At 42.7% G+C, this 27825-nt stretch overlaps 1 protein-coding gene across 2 annotated transcripts; it reads right to left on the bottom strand.

Annotated features, from left to right (window-relative positions):
* Positions 1 to 3416: 3416 nt before the first annotated feature.
* Positions 3417 to 27825, bottom strand: PPP1CC (protein phosphatase 1 catalytic subunit gamma). 2 transcript variants are annotated; one of them, XM_030821385.1, is made up of 8 exons: positions 27500 to 27825; positions 14909 to 15040; positions 13672 to 13902; positions 8132 to 8236; positions 6085 to 6308; positions 5748 to 5882; positions 4717 to 4777; positions 3417 to 3812 (listed from the first exon to the last, which is right to left on the bottom strand). In XM_030821385.1, exons 1-8 carry the CDS (start codon positions 27552 to 27554, stop codon positions 3742 to 3744), a joined length of 1014 nt encoding a protein of 337 aa, XP_030677245.1. In that variant the 5' UTR covers positions 27555 to 27825; the 3' UTR covers positions 3417 to 3741. The 2 variants fall into 2 exon arrangements, with proteins under 2 accessions (XP_030677245.1, XP_030677244.1); XM_030821384.1 differs by having other exon boundaries at positions 3419 to 4777.

Consider the following 27825-nt stretch of genomic DNA (forward strand, 5'->3'; position numbering starts at 1 on the left):
TCCCTATTACTGCAAACTTTCTTAGTTTTAACTTTTTTGTTTTTTTGAGATAGAGTCTCGCTCTGTTGCCCAGTCTAGAGTGCAGTGGCAGTCTTGGCTCACTGCAACCTCTGCCTCCCAGGTTCAAGCGATTCTCCTGCCTTAGCCTCCCGAGTAGCTGGGATTACAGGCCATGTGCCACCACACCTGGCTGATTTTTGTATTTTCAGTAGAGATAGGGTTTCACCATGTTGGCCAGGCTGGTCTCAAACTTGTGACCTCAAGTGATCCCCTCAGCTCGGCCTCCCAATCACGCTGGAATTACAGGCATGAGCCACCGCACCCAGCCTAGTTTTAACTTTCTGATTACAAAACTGTTTACATGATTAACTGAAGTGCTTTAATCCTCTAACATATTTATCTATCAAATAACTGACATAATTCTCACAACTGAAATACTTACCTGTGTTTGAAGTTATTGGGATACTTGTAATACATCTGGATGACAAGTCCATTGGAGCTACAGCTGATCAGATGGGATGGCAGTCATCTCTGTGATCACACAACTATGAACAACAAACTAATTCAGGGATGCACTAATGCAAGTACTCATTCTATTTGAGTCGTAGGCTGAAGGTGTTGATAGTCCATCATTTCCACTCTTCTGAAGCTCACACATCAGCAAGGATGAATGAAAAGTGACTTCTGCCTGCGCCTGGCCTACGTTTTCCTAAAGTTCCTGTGTGTTGCCATTGGTTTAAATCTTAGAGCTACTCGTTGGTCTTATACCAGGGCTAATGTTTCCTGAATGCTTATGAGTAAGGCAAGTTGTAGATTTTTGGTGGGCTAATCCTCACAATCCCATTGCTTAAGTATTCTAGTTATCCCTATTCTGTGGGCGAGAAGGAAACCAAAGCCTGGGGCAGAGGGTGCCATGTTCTTCCAGCCTGGGCTGATGCATACATCTGATTTGCAGGACTGAAAAAGTTCTTACTCATCAAAACCACCCCTGCAGATTCAAGCCAGCTGGTACATGAGGTTGAGTTTTGGGTCTTTTCCTCCTCAAGATAGGAAAACGGAGACATAGCACTTCAAACCCACTTTTTTGTTTGTTTGTTGGAGACACAGTCTTGCTCTGTCGCCCAGGCTGGAGTGCAGTGGCGCGATCTCCGCTCACTGCAAGCTCCATCTCCCAAGTTCACGCCATTCTCCTGCCTCAGCTTCCCAAGTAGCTGGGACTACAGGCGCCCATCACCACGCCTGGCTAATTTTTTCTATTTTTTTAGTAGAGACAGGGTTTCAACGTGTTAGCCAGGATGGTCTCTATCTCCTGACCTCGTGATCCGCCCACCTCGGCCTCCCAAAGTGCTGGGATTACAGGCGTGAGCCACTGCACCCGGCCTCAAACCCACTTTCTGGAAGTTTGCTTTAATGTCTTCTATAGACCCAAACATGAGGAAGACATCCCTTCTTTGTTCTGATGCAGATCCTCAGCTTTGTCCCTTCTACTACTAATTTCAGGCGATACTTGGATTACGTGGCCCTTGTCTCCGTGTCTCAATTCACATGGTGAGTCTGCAAACTACCGAAATAAACCTAAGATTTTTCATGCAGCACTTCCCTGCAATGGTTCCTTTGTGTTTTTTGGTATCATGATGCCTTAACTTGGTAGCTTGTATCTTCACTTCCCAGCAAACTGAATTCCCTTTCAAACGCTCATCACGGTCCCACATTGAGAAATTTGATTGATACTCCTTTCCATCAGTTTAAATCATGTGCCTTCTTCATGGCTCAGCATTCAGTAATTTTTTCCTAGTCCCTCTGTTCCATATCCCATTTATGTGTATGTTATTTGAGAACTCTGGCCTTCAAGGTACTTCAAGAACAAGGGTTATATGTGGTATCTGTGCAGTCCACTGCAGCTAGATGTAGGCAGGCCTAGTTTGTGTACCAAATCAGCAATTTCTATACGACGGTATTACATAGATGATTGAGCGACTAAGGATGCCTAGCACCTGCCTTTCTGGTTTTGTAATGGTGCTGTCATCTTGTGACCAGGAATACTTGACAAAAACAAAACAGAACAAAAACACTTACTAAAATAGTATCACACTAATAATTACAACTTCCTCTTTCCTAGTTACTTCTTTTGCATAAGCTGAAAACATCTATGATGGTGTTCCCTTATGCAGTAAATGCTCAGACATACTTAGATATCCATAGCTTGGTATCAGGTGCAAAGCAAAGCAAAGGTAAGTGACACTTCAAACTCAGCCAACCGAGATGTGCAAAGACACGAAAGAACTGGCATCGATAAGACAACAAAAAGCAAACATTTAGCAAATACCACAGAGTTGAGCATTCTAAAGACACCACACAACTTCACTCAAGATTCACAATGTGAGATGGCTACTGCTATGGACGTTTCATAGCTAGGAACACAGTGGCTCAGCATTCAGGTCACTCACTCAAATCAGGTAGGAGGGGCCAGGACTTGGGTTATCACACACATCTCAAGTTCTGCTGTCAAACAGATTTCAAATTGAGTCTCTCCTAAGGATCTCAGGTCCTAAAACCAAAGATTAATCTTGTCTTCTTCTTGACCAATGTTCCTTAAGAAAATTTTGAGCCCGATACCACAATCCAATAATATAATCCTAGTAGAGCAGCCCAATTTCACAACTTTATAGCATTTTGAAATCCTAGTGTCAATTCATTAATGTTCAGGACATAAAGATGTGCAGAATTTGCCTTTGACATAATTATCGTTCACTTTTTTCTTTCTATAGTCAAAGAAGTCTGGGAGAATATTACGTAAAAGTGAAACAGCACAAGTTTGGATATTGTCAATGTGGAGCAGGAAGGTCATGAGGTCCCCCTTCCCTCTTTGATGGGAGCAGGGCAGGGTCCAGATGCCTCAGGACCAGAGCTTGTTAGCAGAGGGGAGTCCACGGCCCTGTGCTCTTCTGTGTCCTTCAAACAGTTCCTTGCTAGGTCCTCTGCCAACGCCCTCAGGGAGACCACTTTGTAACAGAAAAAAAAGCTTTTCATGGCTCTTCACTCATTTTTAGCGTACCTTTGAGAAATTAAGATACATACTTGTGACAAAATACGACATGATACTGTGTTCCATATAAACCAGGGAAGGGGGAAGAGATCAAAGAACTGTGCATGAAAATATAGGTGGCTGATTCAGAATAACAAAGTGAGCTGCTTTCAAATTCGCCACTAAGTTCAAGTGAACCTAGACAGTAAGAAAACTATGGACACAGATTAATCCCCATCTCCCCAAATGGTAGAGGAGGATCGTTCCACCTCATCACTCTATTACACGAATAGATGTCCCCAGGTTACAACTCAAAGAGTATTAGTATCTGTATTATAATCCATCTTTGGAAAACAGACTATTTGAAAGAAGCAAAACCAAAATGCAACTGTGTGGTTTCCAGAGCAATTTATTCAGGAAAATCTATTCAATATGCCATCAACAGTTCTCCTGTGTGTATTGTGCTGATAAATAGACACTGAGAAGATTTAACAAGTTCATCATTTAATAAGTCTGAATTCATTTTCACCACATGGTATTGTACACGGTCATCTGTTGAAACAGATTTCTTTTTTAACAGATCTTAGTTTAAAAAAGTCATAGGTACTGTGAGTTCTGTATAAACTGGTGGACAGTAAGTTAGTTCCTTTGTTTTAACTTATAAGCCTCAACTTCACCGCAGAATAAAGAATGTAGGCCAAAGAAAGCATAATCGGTCACTCGTATAGAACAGTATTGTTTCTATAATTTGAAGCTTTCTGAATGGACGGGTTCAGGCCTGATGCAACTGTAAAAAGATTACTTAATGAATAGACTATATGGAAATTGTACAAAATGTTATTACCTTTAATCATTAGTAGCTTAAACAGCACTATATCACTAATTGCTATTCAAAATCAAAAACCTGTTTTTGAATCCCCAAGAAGGCAGCATGTGTACACAACCATACCACCTTGTACTTAGGGGTGTGTCAAAACATAATTCAACAGAAACTTTGGCTTTAGGAAAGAGTCAGAAATATTTAAAAGAATGGCTTTAATTGTCATTTTAAGTATACGGTCGGGGAAAAGTGTGCTTTAATTAAATATACATCATACCAGTGACGCTGGCAAGGTTGAAAGTTACTCCTAATGTTGATAGCTATAAAAACTAGTTTGTACATAACAAGACAATGAGAGGAAAAAGCAATCCCTTTGAAACAAAATTCTCAAATAAAAAATGTTCACAGTGGTTTGTATCAACAGTATGCATTTTATGACAAGAACATGTACAGATTCAGAGCACCCTAGGGCTCTCTTTATGTCCTAAAGAAAATGAGCATTTACATGATTATGGGTTGTACTGAATTAAAAAAGATCAATTGTACACTTACTCCTTAGACAGGATAAACTGTCCTGGGGTGTACAGCTTTAACACCATCATTAAAATTGTTTGCAAAAGGAACAGAGAATTAAAAAACAAAACACTTTTCTTTTTGGAGTGAAGAGTCTTTCATTTGCTGTTATAACCAGCAAATGCCATTCACTAAATCAAAAACGGAAGGAAGGGCCCCCACAAACACAGATCTATCTGAGCAAGCTGACCAGTACACATTACAGTCTTAAAAATGAAGGTTATATACTCTATGTTACAAGTCCCGACTAGGCAGTGTCAAAATGACATCTATTTCTTTGCTTGCTTTGTGATCATACCCCTTGGAGGCGTTACAGGTCTCGTGGCATTTGGCTTCTTTTTCTCTGCAGGCTTTAAAATCTGGAGATTCAAAAGACAGTTGATTTAGGAAATATGCTCAACCCCAAATCTTAAGTGTCCTTAAATTTCATTTAGATCTTTTGTTCAGATGGTGTTTACAACTGCCCCAACAACTGTAAAAGCCCCCCTAGCATATTAACACAAGCTACGTTGAATGTAAACATTTAGTAATTAATGCTATGACGAACAGATAAAATCTATGATCTGGACAAATTATTTTTGTCTCTGAGTATAATGACAATCTTCTGAAGTCTACACCTGGTACTATCTTTAGCTACTCCTTCTGATATAGGGGAGAAAGTTCTTTACAAAAGTGTTTCTCCAACCTGTAGGGGATCCTTGCACAATCTTTGGAATTTTGAAAGCTGCAAGTTCTCTCTGATAATTGGTAAAAAACTATTTTAATTCATTTAACTGATGACTGCCACATGATTTGGTGGCTGTATTTATGTTTATGACTAGGCTGGCTTGAAGTTGTACAAGTTTACCATAATAAGCAAATGAGAAAGGCTGAGGCAGATTCTAAATAATGCTTTTGTGCCAACTGAAGGACAAATGATGTCATGGTACATTAACAGAAGTTTTGTGGAAGTCAGACTAGAGGGCAGAACTAAGTAAACACACAGCACAAGGCACTCAGTACTTTTCACATGCAAGTGGTGATTTAATTTTAGCTGAACATTACATTGTCATTATGGTTTTAGATTTACAGTAAAAGAGCCATAAAGCATAAGGAGGCAATATGCAATGCAAAACATTATAATTCAACATTGGGAAAAGGTGCCATAATTAATTTTTTCTTTTACAGGGGATCCACACGTTATTCAACTATAATACACACTGGTTAAGGGAAAATAAAAGCTTAGCCTACTCAGCATAAATGAATACTAGGCAAAAAGTAGCAATTATATTTTTCAATCAGCAAAGTGTAAACATATTAAAAGGAAATAATGTTGAAAGCATGCTCTACCTGAAAAGAACACATTAGTGTTTCATCCACACTCATCATGGCACCTGCATTGTCAAACTCTCCACAATAATTGGGTGCAGAAAACAGAGTGACCAACTGCCTCTTTGCAAAAAATTCATATCCATCTTCAACCACCTTGAAGAGAAAATTTTTTCAGTATAAATAGGTGCAAATATTAGGTGAGTAAAACCATGTTTCAGTTTCCCATTGAGCCTGATATCTTGTGTTCCAGAAACACTTTGTATAAATAAGCAATACCTACCCACCAAAATCAACAAGGAGAATCTGTGCTCACACACATGCTCTTAAGTGTACATGTAAAATTCAAAATCAATACCTGATGGGCTCTACATATAAGATCCAAATCATGCTTATGGAGAAATTTTGCAACCACTTCTGCACCAAATGTGAAGGACACTCCTCTGTCATTTTCACCCCAGCCTAAGACATCTTTATCGGGGTCAGACCACAAAAGATCACAAAGAAGACCTTGATCTGGTACATCAGTTGGTCGCATAATTCGCCGAATCTGCTCCATAGATTGAAGATCTGGTGATAAGCCTATTCAATGAGGAAAAAAAAAAAAATGAAGAAAGCAGAACTTTTAAAAGGATACTACCCCTTCAAAAGTTCTATTTGTCTACACAGAAATTCAATAATCCTGACATAAAAACTGAAATCTATGATTATATTTTATTTACTTTTGGTTAAAAGAAAAAAAAACAGAAAAAGGACAACTGGATACACACTAGAATTATATTCAGTAATGCATGGGGTGCAGTAGGTTTAAACAGTACATGGAAACAGTTATATTATACAGAACACTGTAAAATAAAATCCAGTGATTTAAAAAACTCTTCTATGGGCTTCCCCCAGCTGATGACAATAATGAGCGATGTTATGATTGATGGCTTATAATGACTGAGCTGAGAAGATAAGGATGCTCAGTGTGAGGTACGTTCTCTAGGAAACCTGCACTGTTCACAGACTATTAAAATCTACAAGAGCTTATTCTATCGAGTTACAATATGGGATGCATATTGTATGAGTTAAAAACCATGTATCCAACTCTACCAAAACCTGTCTAAGTACAGAAGCACAGAGATAAAAGACATTATGCTGGCTTTTTGATGGCTGATTAATTTCAGACCATACATGGAAATAAATTCTCTTTGCAATTACTATTTTAATTACATTATAGAAAGCACAACCACTGAGCAAAGCAAAACAACTTATAAAATATATATGTATATATTTTTAGAGATAGAGTCTTGCTCTGTTGCCTAGGCTGGAGTGCAGTGGTACGATCATAGCTCACTGCAGCCTTAAACCCGTGGGTTCAAGCGATCCTCCCGCCTCAGCCTCCCAAATAGCTATGGCTACAGGTGCGCACCATTACACCTGGCTAACTTTTAAAACTTTTTCTAACGACAGGGGTCTCGATATGTTACAGGCTGTTCTCATATTCATGGCATCAAGCAATCCTCCTGGCTTGGCCTCTCAAAAGTGCTGGAATTACAGATGCGAGTCACTATGCCTGGCCAAAATAACTTTTAAAATCTAAGTCAGAGAAAGTTCTGAGAGGATAAAAAACAATCAAGGGAAAATCTATTTACATCTTGAGTGTTCTAGAGGATTTCTGGCACAGCAAATTACACATTATTCATTTTATAGTTAAAAATACTTTTCTGCCAGGCGCGGTGGCTCAAGCCTGTAATCCCAGCACTTTGGGAGGCCGAGGCGGGTGGATCATGAGGTCAGGAGATCGAGACCATCCTGGCTAACACGGTGAAACCCCGTCTCTACTAAAAATACAATAAATTAGCCAAGCGTGGTGGCGGGCGCCTGTAGTCCCAACTACTGAGGAGGCTGAGGCAGGAGAATGGCATGAACCTGGGAGGCAGAGCTTGCAGTGAGCCGAGATGGTGCCACTGCACTCCAGCCTGGGCGAGAGAGTGAGACTCTGTCTCAAAAACAAACAAACAAACAAACAAACAACCACTTTTCTGAGCCGGGCACAGTGGCTCACACCTGTAACCCAGCACTTTGGAAGTCTGAGGCAGGAGGATTGCTTGAGCCCAGGAATTTGTGACCAGCCTGGGCAACATGGTGAGAACTCATCCTTACAAAAAATAAAAATAAAAATTTTCTGCTCTATTTTCAAACCTAACTTACAGAGTCTAGAATTCCCTGTAATAAATCAATTCTTTGAGATTTTTATCCAAATGATCCTGGCTGTATCAGAGTGAAGGTGCAATGCAACACATCAACAAAGGAGAGTGTTCTGTCAGAGAAAGTCATCCCAATGATAACTCACAAATGTTAAAGTGTTCACCCTTTGGAAGGGATCAAAACCTATTTGGAACAAAAATCAGCTCACCTACCTCCATGACAGCAGAATATCTTCTCATCCACGATGGCTGCTATCGGTAAACAGTTAAAACAGTCTGTGAAAGTTTTCCATAGTTTAATGTTGTATCTTCTTTTACCTGTGATTAAAAAGAGAGTATTACTGTCTGTAGCCTCATTCTCTCAGGATTAACTTCCCCCAAAGCAAGATTCTGGGTGCCTTTTAAGCAAACGAAACTATGTTTTTATTAAGAATCTTAATAAAACCATCTTATTTTAAGGCTCTTTTAAAATAAGAGTTGGGCGTGGTGGGTCAGACCTGTAATCCCAGCACTTCGGGAGGCTGAGGTAGGAGGATGGCTTGAGCCCAGGAGTTCAAGACCAGCTTGGGCAACATAGTGAGACCCCATCCCTTTGAAGACTCTCCTTAGGAAAGGGGTTTAGGAGAGACACATATCTGATCTAAAAGCAATGACTTACATTTTCACATGAAATCTTTTTAAATTCCACAGAAGCATGAAACCAGAATCCCAGATTTGATAATGATTAAGGATTGCCATCAAATCCCAGGAATTATCTGGCAGCATCAATTCTGTTTGAAATCGTCTGCTCTGTCCAATCTCACCGCAGCTAGTTCCCTACTTCTGAATTCAGTTACGAACTTATACATGTGGCGTTACGACCTTCCTTCTGAGGAAACCTGAGAGTTAGCACCCATCCCCCATGTACCCCCCTCAATAACCTACTGATACCAGAGGATCCCCAGCCCTCAGTACTCTAGCAGGAGGCACAATGCTCACATAGCAGTGGCTGCCTCTCACAGGCACTACAGAGCATTTGTTTCCAACAGTGCACAGGCTCCACATGCTCCCACAGGCCTGATGTCACAGGGTGGTCATGTTCCCTCAACAGCACAGGCATCCACATTCTGGAGTCAGAGTGAAGTTCTGACAGAAATATGCCTCTATGCACTGTTTCTACAGGAAACTGATGTTCTGAGTTTAAAACCTACTCACATATCTTGCAAGAACAAATTTCTGTGGATTGACTGAGAACTGTCCAATTGTCCAGATGCCTTTGTTTCCTGTACTTACTATACTAAGCACAATCTTTAAAAACCAGGAGTTTGGCCAGGCGTGGTGGCTCACACCTGTAATCCCAGCACTTTGGGAGGCCAAGGCGGGCAGACCATCTGAGGTTGGGAGTTTGAGACCAGCCTGACCAACATGGAGAAATCCTGTCTCTACTAAAAATACAAAAATTAGCTGGGTGTGGTGGTGCATGCCTGTAATCCCAGCTACTTGGGAGGCTGAGGCAGAAGAGTCGCTTGAACCCGGGAGACAGAGGTTGCAGTGAGCCTTGATTGTGCCATTGCACTCTGGCTTGGGCAACAACAGCAAAACTCCGTCTCAAAAAACAAAACAAAACAAACAAAACAAACCAAGAGTTTGTCCTTAGTCTCTTCCTAGGGACGACAGGGACATCTAAAGGTTTAAACCTGTACCTCTCCTTTGAGAGTTAGAGCCAGCCCAAGCAAGTGACCTGAACCACACCTCCTACCCTGTAATGCAAATCAAGCAGCTTAGGGAGTTTAGCACAGGGCTTGAAATGTAATGTAAATTCAACAAATGTTTGCCTTCTCTCTACAGAGGAGAGTGTTATCTTTTCTCCTAATAATTTCTGGTTTCTCAATGACTGGGTCTAACTCTGACTATTGTTCACCCTGTTGCATATCTCTTTAGAGGCTACTAATTCCTTCACTGGGGGGTTCGGAAAGTTTAACAAACTCCTCCCGCCGGGCTGAGGAGGCTGAGGCAGGAAAATTGCTTGAACCTGGGAGGCAGAGGTTGCAGTAAGCCAAGATCGCACCATTGCACTCCAGCCTGGGCAACAAGAGTGAAACTCCGTCTCAAAAAAAAAAAAAAAAAAAACAAACTCCTCCTTACGAAAGGCTGAAGGGCAATCTGCAAAACCACCACCTCCCATTTCCAACAGCAATACTACTACTACTACTACCACCACAGGATGAGTATCCTTAATCCAAGATGCTCCAAAATTTGAAACTTTTTGAGCACTCACATGATGCTCAAAGGAAATGCTCACTGGAGCATTCTGGATTTCAGATTTTTGGCTTAGGGATGTTTAACCAGTAATTATAACACAAATATTCCAAAATTAAAAAAAAAACAAAAAGCAAAAAACCTCTGAAACCTGCAACACTTCTAGTCCCAAGCATTCCAGGTAAGGAATACTTAACCTGTATTATAAAAACAGAGCTGCTGTCTTAGCTCCCCAGTGATAGTGACTTCCTCTTTCCCCAAGGTCAGCTTCACTTCTGGATTTTTTTTTTTGAGGTGGGGTCTCACTCCATCACCTAGGTGGAGTGAAGCGACGCAATCTCGGCTCACTGCAACCATGGTCCCCCAGGTTCCAGTGATTCTCCTGCCTCAATCTCTTGAGTGTCCGGGACTACAGGTGTGCACCACCATACTTAATTTTTGTATTTTTAGTAGAGATGGGTTTTCGCCACGTTGGCCAGACTGGTCTTGAACTCCTGACCTCAAGTGATCCACCCACCTTGGCCTCCCAAAGTGCTGGGATTACAGGCATGAGCTACCAAGCCCAGGCTTTGATTCTTTAGTTATGCCACATACTCCAGCTTCTCCTGCTGATTCCTGCTGGCTTCTCCATCAAGAGTCAGTTTGTTTCCTCCTTTTGCCTCCCAGCACTTTAAGGGTGGGCCTGCCTCTTTCTCTTCTCTCTTCATTTCCTCCCTAAGGCCATCTCAGACCACTAAGAACATCTGGCTCCTGAAAGGTTTAGCCAGGGTAATCGCCTAGCTTCCAAATCCTAAGATTCTGAGCCATAACCTGTAATGCAGTTTCCCATTACTGTACATCAGACAGCTACAGTAGCAGAAACAGATCAACAAACACTCATGTTTTACCCAACAACATATACCTCAGCCTTTCCATCACATTTGCAAAGTTTAAAAAAAAAAAAGAAATGGTAGTATAAAGTACTTATGTACCTGGAAAATAGGCAGTGGTTTTTAACTTGTCCCATGAAAATCAACATTTGAATGCAACTTCTCATTTTAATAAAATTAATAAGTATTTTATATATATATAAAATGTCTGCAAGCCTTCAACCAAAAGCCACCTATGTCAAGGGCACTTTTATGCCCACAAGTAGACTGGATGGCAAATTATATCTGCCTGATGGGAGAGAGGAAGCTTGAGCATGAGATCTATAAATTGTGTTGATGACCAAACAGGAGTTGAAACTGATATCCACCAACACTGATCTTCTAAGTCATTTTTTAAAGGCCTCTGCATTAAGTAGAAACTGAAACTGATGCAGCCAGTATCATTATATTAGGATACACGTCACAACAATGAGGTCAACTGGATTTGAATTCATCAGTGCAAACATGAAAAGTATTTGCTGGGCTAACAGCTATGTAAAAGGAATCCTTTCTTAACTCCAGAGTAACACTTGGAATAAGTACCCAAAACACAGTATTGGCTGGGTGTGGTGGCTCATGCCTATAATCCCAGCACTTACGGAGGCTGAGGTGAAAGGATTGCTTAAGCCCAGAAATTATAGGTCGTAGTAAGCTATGATCCCACCTCTGCACTCCAGCCTAAGGCTCTGTCTCAAAAACAAACAACAAAAAAACCCCATCACACCTGCCTTGCATTTCACTACCTAAGGAGTAGTAACTGGCTTACTGGTACTTTTCTGACACAGAATCACTGTTAATATTGAATGTCTTTCATGTACAAGTGCAATGCTATCAGTCAGTCCAGAACCCACAGAATTTTTGTCCCTGATGATTCCTGCCACCCTATCTTAACAGCTGGATCTCAAGGTCACAGACCAAGCAAACATCCAGTTGTGGGAAAGGGTGGTAGTAGCAGGGCTCAGTCTGTGAATATAATCTTTCTAGGATGCACTTCTAACAAATGTGCTAGCTCAACACATCTATGTGAATTGAGATGGAAAAACACCGCATCTGGAGACTCTAGGTTACGATGTGGTCTGGGGAGGGCCACAGGGACAACCCTTTGCTGATCTCCCTATAATCATATTAGCAAATGCCAAGTACCTGAAGTTCCTTAACCACCTCTTCACTCCAAACCTGAAACCCCTCCTGGCAGCAATGATGAGCACAAAAGGAAGGTGAAGGTAAAGATTCAAAACCTTTTCTGACTTAAAACCCTTTATTGAACTGATATATTTTCAAAGCTTTTTTTTTTGAGATGGAGTCTCGCTCTGCCGCCCAGGTTGGAGCACTGTGGTGTGATTTTGGCTCACTGCAACCTCCGACTCCCGGGTTCAAGCAATTCTCCTGCCTGAGCCTCCCGAGTAGCTGGGACTACAGGCATCTGCCACCACGCCTGGCTAATATTTGTATTTTTAGTAGAGACAGGGTTTCCTCATGTTGGCCAGGATGGTCTTGATCTCTTGACCTTGTGATCCACCCGCTGTGGCCTCCCAAAGTGCTGGGATTACAGGCGTGAGCCACTGTGCCTGGCCTATTTTCAAAACTTTAAGAACTGTGTTTTGTCAATAGTCAAATCAAAGTGCACCTTTAATTAAACAATCCAAAACGGGTCACAAAATGTGTAAAATACTGTAAAAATAATCTTTGTTCAGCACATTTTAGTTTTAGGAAAGTTATTGCCATTCTTCCTGGGTGCGGATATGCCAGAAGGAGAAAAACTATAATAATTTCAAAAACTAATTATTTACATATTGCAAGATTCCATTTGCATGCAATGTTGTCTAGAAAAGACAAAAAGTAGATTAGTGGTTGCCTGGGGACTATGGTGATGGTCACATAACTCTAATAAATTTACTACAATCACTGAATTGTACACTTTTAACAGATTAATTTCATGGAATGAAATTACATAATAAAGTTGCTTAAAAAAACTATTTGGAATGGTTCTCAGATTTCTACTAAGAATTAAGTTATCTGTGAATACAACAATTTAAATCTTGAAGCAACCATTACCATGATCATTACTTCCTAATCTGATCATCACATCATAAAAGAATCAAGACCTTATTTTATTACAGCGGCAGTGTTATTTTTCTACCCAAGAGAGAAAAAACTGGCTGGGCACCATGGCTCACGCCAGTAATTCCAGTACTTTGAGTGGCCTAGGCGGGCAGATTCCTTGAGTCCAGGAGTTTCAGATCAGCTTGGGCAACAAGGTGAAACCCCATCTCTTCAAAAAAATACACAAATTAGCCAAGCATGGTGATGTATGTCTGCAGTCCTAGCTATCTGGGAGGCTGAGGCAGGAGGATCGCTTGAGCCTGGGAGGCAGAGGTTGCAATGAGGTTAAGATGGTGCTACTGCACTCCAGCCTGAGCAACAGAGTGAGACTCCGTTCCCCCACCCCCCTAAAAAAGCTAAGCTAAAAACAAGTTGATGAAATAGAAAACATGAGAGATGATACCACTGCATCTAAACTCTCACAATTCCTAACAGAAGTACGTGATAATTATGATAAATATCTTAATTTCAATAACTCTTCCTTAGATATAGAAAAGTACTTACATTCATCGTAAAATCCATAAATTCTGTTGATGCTGGCACATTCATGGTTCCCTCTGAGAAGAAAAAAATTCTCAGGATATTTGATTTTGTAGGCCAGTAAGAGGCAGATCGTCTCCAATGACTGCTTTCCCCTGTCCACATAGTCCCCAAGAAACAGGTAGTTGCTTTCTGGTGGGAAACCACCGTACTCAAAAAGTCGCAGCAAATCATAGTATTGCCCATGGATGTCACCTGGAAGCAAGAATTTTGTTACACAGTGTTCCCATACTTACAGCTCAATCCACTAACAAAGCTTTGGAAAGACATTCTTTAAATATTCATTGTACAATGGCATTGACCTCTAGTAATGAGAGTTTAATTGGGCAGCCAACACTAAGTAATTTCCAATCTTATATTTAGTTCAACTGAGCTTAACAAAAATTTTAAGTATATGTGTATGTCCAGAACCTCACATAAAATTCAACTAATTAAGAATTTATTCTGTGGAAAGGGTTATTATGTCCAAGCATGCCTTCTTGCCAAGTAACATGGTATTCCTTTCAGGCTGACTGATCAATATCAGATCTCTGACAGCTCAGTCTCTGGGTACTGTGTCAGCAGAACTGCTGCACTTCTAGTGAGACTTGGCCCCATCTGAACAAAAGCACATACACACATACACACCACCCCCACCCCCCACCCATCAATGCATTTAGCTTTCAATTTCTCCCTGCTAGATAATGCTGAAGAACATTTTACTTTTAAAAACATGAACACAAAGTTTTATCAATGCAAATATGCTATAAGAATATATTACTCAAATGAATAAAGTTTAGTTTTACATTGAGTTAAAACACAGATTATTTGCTTCTATTATGCAGAAAACAGAACCACAAAATCAGCATCAAGGAAGTTCTATTTTTAGCTATAACCAGTGTTGTTTTAAACTTAAACATACTCCTACATATCCATGTAGTTCAGACCTTTCCTCAGCTCTCCATTCTTAGTTTCATTTTTTTCTTCTGCAATGTTTATTATTTCAGCAAAATATATTTTTAAAAAATCTGAAGTACATCTAAGTAAACTAAGTCCATTAGAGGTATTTATTCTAAAGCTACTATTTAACTTAATTTTAAGTAGTTCCAAGCTATTCGCAAACAGGATAATGATTCTGCTAGCTAATACAAGGTCATCAACATATCCTTGACTCAGTTAATCAATCATGTAACCAAAGATAACTTGTGTGCCCCAAACTTACCACATATTTTGAGTGGTGCTTCAAGTTCTAGTAGGATAGGCTGACTGAGAAAGATTTCACGAGACTTTAAGCACAGTCCTCTGATTTCATTCTCCTGAAGCTGGACATTCTTACCAGGCTTGGACCCTCTCACTGCAGGAGAAAAATTGCAATTAGTCCAATGAAGCCAAAATACAAAATACAATATGAGATTTAGATAAAGGGGCAAAAACATGGTTTAACTAGCTTTCTGAGTGGCTTCATTTTCAGGACACTTAAAATAAACATGGTTTTAATGTCTAATTAGAATCTTAAAATCTTAGACAAGATTTAATTGCATCTTCGATACCAAGTAAGACTTCTTTTATAGTATTCCAAAAAAGGAGCCATCCTGTCTGTGCGAATGTTGTTAGAAACAGGACTGGAGGCCGGATGCAATGGCTCACTCTTGTAATCCCAGCACTTTGGGAGGCTGAGGCGGGCGGATCATGAGGTCAAGAGATCCAGACCATCCTGGCCAACATGGCGTGCTACTCGGGAGGCTGAGGCAGGAGAATCGCCTGCACCCGGGAGGTGGAGGTTGCAGTGAGCCAAGATCACGCCACTGCACTCCAGCCTGGCGACACAGCGAGACTCCGTCTCAAAAAAAAAAAAAAAAAAAAAAAAGAAAAGAAACAGGATTGGAAATATTCAGAACCCTCCCCCATCAGTGTTTTTCAGAGGACCATGGGTATCTCCTCCTGAGGATCTCTGATTTAATTTACCTATGAAAAAATGTTAGTGTTGTTTTCATTAAGAAAATGTTGGTTCACCGTACTTATTTTGCCATGCATTTTCTGGGCCTGCATTTGTGTTTATGCTGACGTCTATATAGGGCAAAGGATGTCAGTCACGTGCTATACTGTAAGAAAGCACGTTTCCTAATAATTTGAACAGATAAGATAATAACGGGAGAAGGAAATCATTGCACAGCATGGGGCATCCACATCACCAGAGCACTTAGGGTTCTTCTATCAAAGTACAAACTTCGCAACAGAGCTCACTTGTCAGCACGTAGGTAGTTGTGGGAAAGAAATTTTCGGTTTTGGTTCCAGTTGTAACAGACTGGATAGTCATTAGATACAGATAAAGTAGCATGGAACTGCTAAATGTACCTTATTTTTACAGTTATAAAGTTCACTTTTGGACCCCAAAATATGTAACTAAGTCTCGTTCTGATAAAAATGTTATACAAGAAGAAGCAATAAAAGCACAGTAATAATAGTCTTCGAGGAAAGATATGAAACAGATGCATATTTAATAAAACAGCAACTGAACAACAAGAAATGTTTTTTCCATAAGTGATTTTCTTTTTCTCTCTAGACACATACAGAGTTAGAACTCAGGAAATACTCCTGGTGAAAGATGGGATCCCGCTTCATTGGCCAGAAAATGCCAATCATCAGTGATTTCACCACAAGTTAACCAAAAACTTGGGCAGACTGCCCAGTAGGAAGCTTTATTTTTGGCTAGGAAGGAAATCCTAGAAGCTTCCGGTTTCAACGTGAATTTTTTTCAGCAGAGTCCCACACTTATGAATGAATAGCTGACTCTAAGTCTTCCAGGAGAATATTTCTGCGATAATTGGCTCATACCATATAATGGCAGGCTTTGTTGTATGAATGCTATTGTAGCTAGTCAACACCATCAGATGAAATCAATGTTGCTAACAATTTTTTTTTGGCTTTGGAAGCTCTCCACTGTCACCTTTGAACATAGTTTATATTTAACTCCTTTATTCTGTTTCTCTGTCTTCTGGGTGGTGACATTCAGAGATCCGTAAAAAGCAAAAGCAATACTAACAACAACTTAAAAATTCTTCTTTTTTGAAGAAGCCTAATGCTCAGGCTGGAGTGCAGTGGCATGATCGTAGCTCACTGCAGCCTCAACCTTCCAGACTCAAGTGATCCTCTTGCTTTGTCCCCCCCAAAGTGCCGGGATTACAGGCATGAGCCACTGCACCTGGCCTTAAAAATTACTCTTAGCCGGGCGCGGTGGCTCATGCCTGTAATCCCAGCACTTTGGGAGGCCGAGGCGGGCGGATCACAAGGTCAGGAGATCGAGACCATCCTGGCTAACACAGTGAAACCCTGTCTCTACTAAACATACAAAAAATTAGCCGGCCGAGGTGGCGGGCGCCTGTAGTCCCAGATACTCGGGAGGCTGAGGCAGGAGAATGGCGTGAACCCCGGGGGGCGGAGCCTGCAGTGAGTCGAGATCGCGCCACTGCACTCCAGCCTGGTCGACAGCCAGACTCTGTCTCAAAAAAAAAAAAAAGAAAAAAAAAAAAGAAAAAAAATTACTCTTAATATTAAGATTAGATGCAGCTTTTCCAGAAAAAATAAAGATTTCTATTTAAAGAATGGTGCTTACGAAAAACATCAACAAACATGGTCTGAAAGCTTCTTAAATTCCCTACAATTAGCAGCCAGCTTCTCCTCTCCTCTCCTTCCCTCTCCCTCCTTTCTTTCTTTCTCTTTTCTTCCCTCTGTTGCCCAAGCTGGAGTGTAGTCGGCTCGCTGCAGACTCCCTGCCTCCGGCTCCCGTGATTCTCCTGCCTCGGCTTGCGGGCTGCCTGGGATTGCGGGCGCGCGCCACCACCCCTGCCTAGTTTTTGTCCTTTGGATGGAGGCGGGGTTTCGCTATGTTGGCCAAGCTGGTCTCCAGCTCCTGACCTCCGGTGGTCTGCCCGCCTCGGCCTCCCGAGGTGCTGGGACTGCAGACGGAGTCTCGCTCACTCGGTGCTCGGTGTTGCCCAGGCGGCGTGGTCTTGGCTCGCTGCAGCCTCCGCCTCCCAGCCGCCTGCCTTGGCCTCCCAGGGTGCTAGGATTGCAGCCTCTGCCCAGCCGCCGCCCCGTCTAGGAGGTGGGGAGCGTCTCTGCCCGGCCGCCCATCGTCTGGGACGTGAGGAGCGCCTCTGCCTGGCCGCCCATCGTCTGGGATGTGAGGAGCGCCCCTGCCCGGCCGCCCCACCTGGGAAGTGAGGAGCGCCTCTGCCCGGCCGCCCATCGTCTGGGAAGTGAGGTGCGCCTCTGCCCCGCCGCCCCGTCTGGGATCTGAGGAGCGCCTCTGCCCGGCCGCCCATCGTCTGGGAAGTGAGGAGCGCCTCTGCCCAGCCGCCCATCGTCTGGAATGTGAAGAGCTCCTCTGCCCGGCCGCCCCGTCTGGGAAGTGAGGAGCGCCTCTGCCTGGCCGCCCATCGTCTGGGAAGTGAGGAGCGCCTCTGCCTGGCCGCCCATCGTCTGGGATGTGAGGAGCGCCTCTGCCTGGCCGCCCCGTCTGGGATGTGAGGAGCGCCTCTGCCTGGCCGCCCCGTCTGGGATGTGGGGAGTGCCTCTGCCCGGCCACCCCGTCTGGGAGGTCTACCACGGAGGCCAGACGCAATGTAGGGGCTGGACGTGGTGGCTCACTCCTGTAGTCCCAGCACTCTGGGAGGCCAAGGCGGGTTGATCACTTGAGGCTAGGAGTTCGAGACCAGCCTGGCCAACATGGCGAAAAATATGAAAAATACAACCAACCAACCAACCAACCAACCAACCCAGCAACAACAAAACAGGTCTACCCTGGAGTCATACTCTAATTTTTTCTATTTTCCTCCCTTTCTGATCCTTTATCCCACTTTCTTTTTCTTCCTCTTCCTTCTCCTTCTTTGTCAAAGACATAGAGGATTGATTGAGTTATTATCATTGATCCATACAAAGTCCCTCTCTCATTTATTTTAATTCCCACCCCCCATTTCTATTCCCCATCTTCCTAATATGTTTGATACATATCTTTTTGTTTGTATGTATTTTTAGAAAATGTTTGTTTTGTGTGCAAAAAAAATTAATAAAAAAAATTCCCTACAATTAGCAGAAGGAAAGAAGTTATATAAAGATAGAAACTGCCAAAATCATCTTCCATCAGTTATCATACAGCTGCTCAGCCTTCAGGCCTCTGCTCAGACACCACACCTCATCCTGGAGAAAAGCTTCTCTCATCCATCTCCTCCTCTCCCTTCACAAGCTTGCTGCATGCTTTTTGAAAGGCTCTCTCAACATCAGGTCATTTCCCACCACACCCCCTCAACCATGCTTGTATTTGTTTTATACTTGCCAGTTTGCTTCTGCCGGCTCATCTGGACCCACTGATAGAATGTAAACCCACAGTAGTAAACCCACAGCAGTAGTCCTGCTCTGTAGTGTACACGAGCCATAGCCAGCACGCAGCAGGTGCTCAAAATTTGTTGCATGACTGAAATCTGTCTAAGTCTTTAAGTAGCGTTGACTGGTGGCATTAGAATTAAATATACATTCCAGACTATATATGTATTTATTTAGAGACGGAGTTTCACTCTTGTTGCCCAGGCTGGAGTACAGTGGCGCGATCTCAGCTCACTGCAACCTCCGTCTCCCAGGTTCAAGCAATTCTCCTGCCTCAGCCTCCCGAGTAGCTGGGATTACAGGCATTCGCCACCATGTCCAGCTAATATTTTTGTACTTTTAGTAGAGACGGGGTTTCTCCATATTGCAGGCTGGTCTCGAACTCCTGACCTCAGGTGATCTGCCTGCCTCGGCGCCCAAAGTGCCGGGATTACAGGTGTGAGCCACCATGCCCAGCCCAGACTATACACTTTAGATGAGCAAAAAGCATGTTTCTGCACTATAAAATTATAAAACAGTGCCACTTGCTTACCAGGCTTTACTGGAATATTTTTCAAAGTATGAAAATCTGGAATTACCCTTAAATTTCATGTTGAATTGACTAACAGAGATTTCAAATGGGTCTTGGCAGTCCAAGTGAACACCGGAGAGTTCTTAAAAGTTGTTGTATCAGGCTGGGCATGGTGGCTGGTTACTGCGGAGGCTGAGGCAGAAGAATCGCTTGAACCCAGGAGGCGGAGGTTGCAGTGAGCTGAGATCGTGCCACTGCACTCTAGCCTGGGCGACAAGTGAGACTCTATCTCAAAAAAAAAAAAAAAAAAAAGTTGCCATATCAGCCAAAAACATACAAATTCACTTCACTATTTTTTTCTTTCTTTTTTTGAGATGGAGTCTTGCTCTGTTGCCAGGCTGGAGTGCAGTGATGCGATCGTGGCTCACTGCAACCTCCACCTCCTGGGTTCAAGTGATTCTCCTGCCTCAGCCTCCGAAGTAGCTGGGATTACAGGCGTGCGCCACCGTGCCTGGCCCACTTCACTATTTTCAATGTCCATCAAACAGAATTATTTACTCGTTGTAATTAACATTTACTGAGCACTTATCCACTAGGCACTGTACTAGGGGCTTTATATTGCCATTCAATCCTGTCAACGATCCTTGGAAGTCAGGCACTGTCATCTCCCATTTTACAGTGACTTAGTCCAAAGTCACAGAGCTTAAGGACACGAGGCCACGATGCTAGAACTAGTGGTGCATCCACCATACCACCCTCCCAATTAAGAATCTGTTCTACATTGAACTTCAAAACCAAAGGAGAAGGCCGGGCACGGTGGCTCATGCCTGTAATCCCAACACTTTGGGAGGCCAAGACAGGCGGATGACCCGAGGTTAGGAGTTCGAGACCAGCCTGGCCAACATGGTGAAACCCCATCTCTACTAAAAATACAAAAATTTGCTGGGCATGGTGGCGCACGCCTGTAATCCCAGCTACACAGGAGGCTGAGGCACGAGAATCACTTGAACCCGGGAGGTGGAGGTTGCAGTGAGCTGAGATTGTGCCACTGCACTCCATCCTGGGCAACAAGAAAGAAACTCTGTCTCAGCCGGGTGCGGTGGCTCATGCCAGTAATCCCACACTTTAGGAGTCCGAAGTGGGCAGATCACCTGAGGTAAGGAGTTCGAGACCAGCCTGGCCAACATGGTGAAACCCCGTCACTACTAAAAATACAAAAATTAGCCGGGCATGGTGGCAGGTGCCTGTAATCCCAGCTACTCGGGAGGCTGAGGCAGGAGAATCGCTGGAACCCACGAGGCAGGTTGCAGTGAGCCCAGATCGCATCATCGCACTCCAGCCTGGGGAACAAGAATGAGACTTTGTCTCAAAACAAACAAACAACAACAAAAAAGCAACACCAATTTAGACCTAAGGATGTGACTTTTCAGTAGAACTATTAATATTTATCTGGCTAGAAAGGGAGATTCAGAAAAATGTATTATTACTGTTAAAAGCGAAGGTTGCTCTGTAGAAATGTATCTGATCTATTTTTCTGGCAAATCACTGATATGAGCATATGATAAAAACTTCCACACATTTTTATTGAAAACAAACTGGTAAAAATTTGAATTATAAAAGAATAGCAGCCAGATGCGGTGGCTCAGGCCTATAATCCCAGCACTTTGGGAGGCTGAGGTGGGAGGATCACTTGAGCTCAGGAGTTGGAGACTAGCCTGGGCAACATGGTGAAATTCAGTCTCTACCAAAAATACAAAATACAGCTGGACATGGTGGCATGCGCCTGTAGTCCCAGCTACTCAGGAGGCTAATATGGGAGGATCACTTGAGCCCAGGAGATAGATGCTGCACTGACCCGAGATCATGCCACTGCACTCCAGCCTGGGCCACAGAGTGAGACCCTGTCTCAAAAAAAATAAATAAATAAAATAGCATTGGTGATTATTTACAACACCAGCTCTTTCTCATAAGCAATACTAACTTTTGAAAGTTAGTTACTGGCAACAAGCAAAGCAAAGATGGAAACTATGGAAGGAAATTTAAGACAAGTTTGAGTTTATGAGGAATAAAAAAGTATTTTCCTTGCCACATAAAGGCCCCTTAATTGTTTAAAGAAAAACATATTAAAGAAATAGCATATACTAAAAAAGCCTTAGCTGAATTCTAATGAAGTTTCAGAACCTAAGAAAGACACAAGTGGTATAAAAATAAGCCAACGAAGATTTTGCTGTTTTAAAATAATCCTGTTAAAAAGTAGGTGATAATTTTAACAATATGCCACATCATATTCATTTCAGTGAATCAATAGCCTCATGATATTTGACAGATTTAGGAAAATAAGACTCAAACCAAAACAAAAAACAGTAAATATTTCCAACATTAAGCATTCCCATAAACAACTGAGTTCTTTTCTGCAGAAAGCATAAACCACAAAAATGTTATCAAGAATCCTTTGGGCCAGGTGCGGTGTCTAACGCCTGTAATCCCAGCACTTTGGGAGGCCGAGGTGGGTGGATCACCTGAGGTCAGGAGTTCGAGACCAGCCTGGCCAACACGGTAAAACCCCATCTCTACTAAAAATACAAAAATTAGCAGGGCATGGTGGTTCATGCCTGTTGTCCCAGCTACTCAACAACTAAGGCTGAGGCAGGAGAATCGCTTGAACCTGGGTGGTACAGGCAGCAGTGAGCCGAGATCCTGCCATTGCACTCCAGCCTGGGTGACAGAGAAAGGCTCAAAAGAGAAAAAAAAGGAAAAAAAGAAAAGAAAAAAGAATCCTTCAGTTTCTCTGGAAAGTCACCAGCAGAAAGACTTCCATGTTCTGATTATCACAATTGTTTCCACACCCTTTCCTCTCCCATCCTGACTTTCCTAACTGATGGGGTTATACTTCAGGCATTGAGAAGTGACACCAAGGCAGGGAGTTGTGGTTCACACTTGTAATCCCAGCACTTTGGGAGGCTGAGGTGGGAGGATTGCTTGTGGCCCAGGAGTTCAAGAACAGCCTAGGCAACACCCCTGTCTTTAAGAAAAAAAGAAAAAGAAAAAAAAATTAGCCAGGTGCGGTGGTGTGTGCCTATAAATCCAGCAAGCCAGGAGGATGAAAAGAAGAATCGCTTGAACCCAGGAGTTCAGGTCTCCAGCCTGGGGACAGAGTGAGACCCAGTCTCTAGTAAAAAAATAAATAAAAGTGACACCATTTTTTTCAAGGCAGATAGGATGTGGCTGCAAAACACTGTCTACTGTTCTCAATAAAGCATCTTGAGTTTTCTACACCTAGAATAAAGCCAATCCATTAAAAACTTTAATTTTCCACAGTTTAAGAACACATTTCGGTAATATACCACTGAGTAGACTCTACATCTGACCCTACATTTTGAGTTTTCATTTGCTGTAAGCTTTGCTGTCGGTGACGACCACTACCTTCTAGAAGAGGGATGACAGTAAACCCCAGTGAAGTGGGGAAGCTGGAGATTTCAGACAAATCACCAAGATCCACAAACACATCATCTGTTCTCGATGCTTTGGATACAGAGGTATGATCTTAAAATGTCAAACTCTGTCCTGGAATTCCATAAGCTCCATGGAAATGAAATCTTTTCTTCTTGGTCTTGAATGACTTTCCAGTTCTTTATCTACAAAGCGACTGACACCCAGAATATTATCTCCTTCATATTTCAATCTCTAAGGTCAACTAATGGCCTCAATTGTAAATTAAGTTAAATGGTGAAGTCCATATAACATCAATAATTTCCCTGCTTTACCATCAGGAATCCTCACCTAGTCAAGTGGGCTGACTGGTACCGTGACTCTGCACAAGTTACAGGTTGCAATAGGACTGTGCTTTCAAAGACATCAAATCACCTCACTAATTTCTACAGCTGACCACTGCTGGGCTACAACTGCATGTCCATTTGCCCAGTTCTGAGGAGGAACGCCCTAGGCTCAGAATGCAGAGCACTCCTTTATGTCACATCCCCCCCAAGCACAACAATGTCACACACAATTCTGTCAGATTTCACTGCTGCCTCCTGCTACTGACAGGCAAGAGGGCACTGCGGGCACAAGGAGAGTAATCCTTTTTCAATGCTGTGGTTTAAAAAAGGACTCCTGCAAGCTGCAGATCATCTGTCTCCAACAGAGCTTTCCCACCTTGCCTAGGAGGAGAGGAAGTGGGCATACGACCAACATACTGATGGGAAAGGAAGGGCAAGGGCTCACATCAGAGTTCTTATCAATGAGGGAATTAGAAACTGACAACTTGGATGTGAGGGTAAAAATTACCTGCCCTGTAAACAAATAATTACAGGCTGGACACGGTGGCTCATGCCTGTAATCCCAGCACTTTGGAAGTCTGAGGAGGGCAGATCACTTGAAGTCACGAGTTCGAAACCAGCCTGGCCTCATCTCTACTAAAAATACAAAAACTTGGCCGAGTGTGGTGGTGCGTGCCTGTTAATCCCAGCTACTCAGGGGGCTGAGGCACGAGAATTGCTTGAACCCGGGAGGCAGAGGTTGCAGTGAGCTGGGATCCCACCACTGCACTCCAGCCTGGGTGACAGAGTGAGACTGTCTCCAAAATGAAATAAAAAATTAAATAATTACAGATGTTCATTAGGAAAGATTACTTTTTTTTTTTTTTGGTTAGCATATTAAGAAACCTTCCCCTTTTTAAACCATTATGTTTGTCCTTTATTATCTTTAGGACCAGGGATGGCTAAACACCAGAACATGAACATTTTATACTGCACCAAAAAGTTGAACACATGGGTTATTTAAACAATTTTAGAGTTTCAGAATATCTGAACACTCCCTACTTTCAGAACAACCCTTATGTATCAGAGGATTAAATCTGTAAGCACTTTCTGTGAGCCAGGGCAGAGATCATATTTAAGTCACTAAAACAAGTCAGGCAATTTTGCAGAGCCTGACATGGTCTTGCACTTTGACAATGGCCTTCTTCAAAGCAAAGATGCTTCTTGCAAACCAAGATGTGAATGAAGTAAGTTACAAACACCTGCTAGGCAAGAAAAATGCTAGCCACCACGGCTCCTTGAAGGAGGTCATTTACAAAGTAAAACTGCTCCAAATCTCACTTTTCTTCAATACATCAGACCAAATCAACAGCTGGCTTATTTTCTCTCAAAATGCCGTTTTACTGTGTAGTTATTTAAATAACTAACATCAGTTATACTAAGGAGTTAACAACCTTAAGGTTTTATCATCAGCAAGGCAGAGCTTGGATAAAAGCATCCATGGTGGGTTGCAGAGGTGATGCCTCGCTTGCAGAAATACGAAGAATTCAGAGAAGAAAAGAACTGCAAAGGTTAGTGACTAAGATCTAAACCAACATGCTGTTTTTCTTAAGACTTCACTTTTCAGTTAGCTTTTTAGTACTATTACTGAGCTACTTCTCAACTAGCTTATACTGCTCTCAAGCTTAAAAGATCAATTCTGAACACGTAAAAAAAATCTACCAAAGTCACAAAAGTCATATTCCCTCTACTTTCAGATATACTTACATCTTAAAGTATTTAGGGAAAAAAAAAAAGGTTTTGGGGGCATTACGAAAAGAACAAAATTTAGGCTGGGCATGGTGGCTCATGACTATAACCCCAGCACCTGGGGAGGCTGAGGTGGGAGGATTGCTTGAAACCAGGAGTTTGAGAACAGCCTGGGCAACACAGTGAGACTCTCATTTCTATTTTAAATTATTAAATTTAATTTTTTTAAATAAAAAATTGTAAAACACAGAATTTATTACCGTCATTTAACTTAGATATCTACGTATCCTCAATGGATCATCTTCGACTGTTTCTCTGCCAATTTAACACCCATGAGAAAAAAAAAATTTAAGTATACTTTGCAGTTAGCCTATTCCCAAGACATTAAAATGCACTGCTTTATTAATTTCAGCAAAAAATGAAATATAAGAAAACCTGGTTTGCAAGTGCCACATAACAAGAAGAACTATTAAGAAACAATGATCTCATTTTAGATGTATCATTACTTACCAGGCAAACTACTTATTAGGATTTTAAAGATTAAAATTAACAAAAGCTGTTTATGAATAGAGGCAGTTATGGGCAAACCAGAACTTAAATCAGCAAGCCTTAGATGATCTTAAAATTCTAATGTTTCTAATCCATGCAAATTCCAACTTTTCCTGTTTCCTCAGAGAAATAAAGCCACACATATCCCTGCAGAGATAAGCAGAATTTTAAAATTTAGAAAGAAAATATTTAACAAAAAGTTCCTTTCTTACGGCAAACTATTTTAATCAGTTTCTGACCAACTGCTGCCTCGAATAAATTAAAGAACTATATTAACTAGTATGAAAAAGTATGGTTCTTATATAAATACCTGGCATTAAAGGAATGACAAGGTTTTCACCTACAATACAAGGTTTTCACCTGCAACAACATTTCAAGAGCATTTCAGGGGTCCTTAATGGCATTTAATGTTTTTTTTTTTTAAAGACAGCATAAAAGGAAAGAATGCACAGATTAAGAAAAGGAAGAGATATTTTCAGGAACTTCATTTTAATAACTTACTTTAAAAGATCTGCAAATTCTAACACCAGAGCTGTCCAACTGTTCATGCCCTCGACTCCACCACTCACAGCATTTATAGTCCAACAATATTTTAGGACTGTATAAAGGCAAAAAGCAGTTAAAACTGCCAAGCTCCCATTATGAAGTGTCCAAGTTAGGGGATATGAATTCTTACAAAGTCTTGGATAAGACGTTAGCATCCGTTGACATGCCCTTGAATCTGAAAGCAGCTCACTTCAGCTTCCTTCTTTAAAAGCTGAACCTCGCCCCTCTCCCACATCAACATGAATCAATTGCCAGGCACCTCACAAGTATTAGACGAGCCGAAATTTAAAGCTTTCTATTAATCTTTACTTAACCACTGGCCACCTTCCTTCCTACATAAGGTGACAGTGTTGTCTGTAGCGAGTTCTAGCTCCCGGCTATCTGGGTTTGAAACCCAACTGTCACTAACTGTGTGACCTTGGTTAAGTGACTTCATCTCAGTTTCTTCTGTAAAATAACAAAAACAAAAAAAAATTGCAAATATCTTGCAATGGGTGGGAGAATTAAATGAAATCTGTCTTAAGTGCTCAAAGAATGCCTGACACACAGTAAGCGCTTTAGAAGCGTCAGTTATGATTATAGTAATAATTTCATGGATGCAAAGTGCTTAAGACAGAGCCTGGCACATTGGAAAGATAATGATACCGTCAGCCTCGTTGGCTTCCTGTTCAGATGCACGTTCAGGAAAAGAGCGCGGAGACCTCTCCAAGATTAGAACAACTTAAAAGGATTTGGAGGGCAGGCGAAGACAGGTTCTCACACCTCTTGAGACATGAACGCTTGTTACCAAGTAACAAGAAATGGGCCCCCCAAGACCCCAGAACCACGAAAAATAAAAATAAAAGCAAGCAGGAAAAGAGCCCCCAAACCGGGTGGAACTCATGCCCTCATCAAACTGCCTTCTGAGAGGACGAGCACCGAAAAGTCCATCTCGCATAGTACGGCACACGTCGTCCAGGAGGCTGGACTGGGATCCCCAACCATCGCTCCAAAGACCCGTCCGGTGTGCGGGGGCAAACGGGTAGGGGCGGGAAACGTGGGGGTGGGGAGCGGAGTTTTCAAATTCCACGGCCGGGAGGAAGCCTGCATCCTCGTGCAACGAATGAGCGGAGCCTGGAGGGTCCGCGGCTGGCGACAAGTTGGGAATCCCGGGCTGGTCTCCCTCCGGCTGCGGTCCCCGGCCCGTGGGCCAACTCGAGGAGCTCACTCCCCACGGTGCTGCAAGCCCAACCGGCCTCCCAACTCCCCTCCCTCGAGCCCCCGGGGCCGCCTGCCGCCCTCGGGCCCGCCTCCCTCTTCAGCCGCCCGCCGCCCCCCTTACCTTCCAGCAGCCGTTGGATGATGCTGTCGATGTTGAGTTTATCTAAATCCGCCATCGCCTTCCCACCGCCGACCCTCCCGCAGCGGCGCCGCCGCCGGCTCGCGCCCGGGACTCACACCTCCTTTCCCACGCCACGAGCAGAGGCGGTGGTGGCGGCGGTGGCAGCAGCCGCGGCGGGTCCCCCCCCTGCCGCCCCGCTCCCTGCTTCCTCCTTCTCTCCCCACTGGAACCACGAGAAGAACAAAATGGCCGCCGACTCCTTAGACAGCCTCGGGCGGCGCACGGATGCGCGCGGGGAGTGCGGCGGCCTGGCCGGGACTTCTTTA

This window comes from Nomascus leucogenys, chromosome 10, assembly GCF_006542625.1.
Source record: "Nomascus leucogenys isolate Asia chromosome 10, Asia_NLE_v1, whole genome shotgun sequence".
Lineage (NCBI taxonomy): Eukaryota > Metazoa > Chordata > Mammalia > Primates > Hylobatidae > Nomascus > Nomascus leucogenys.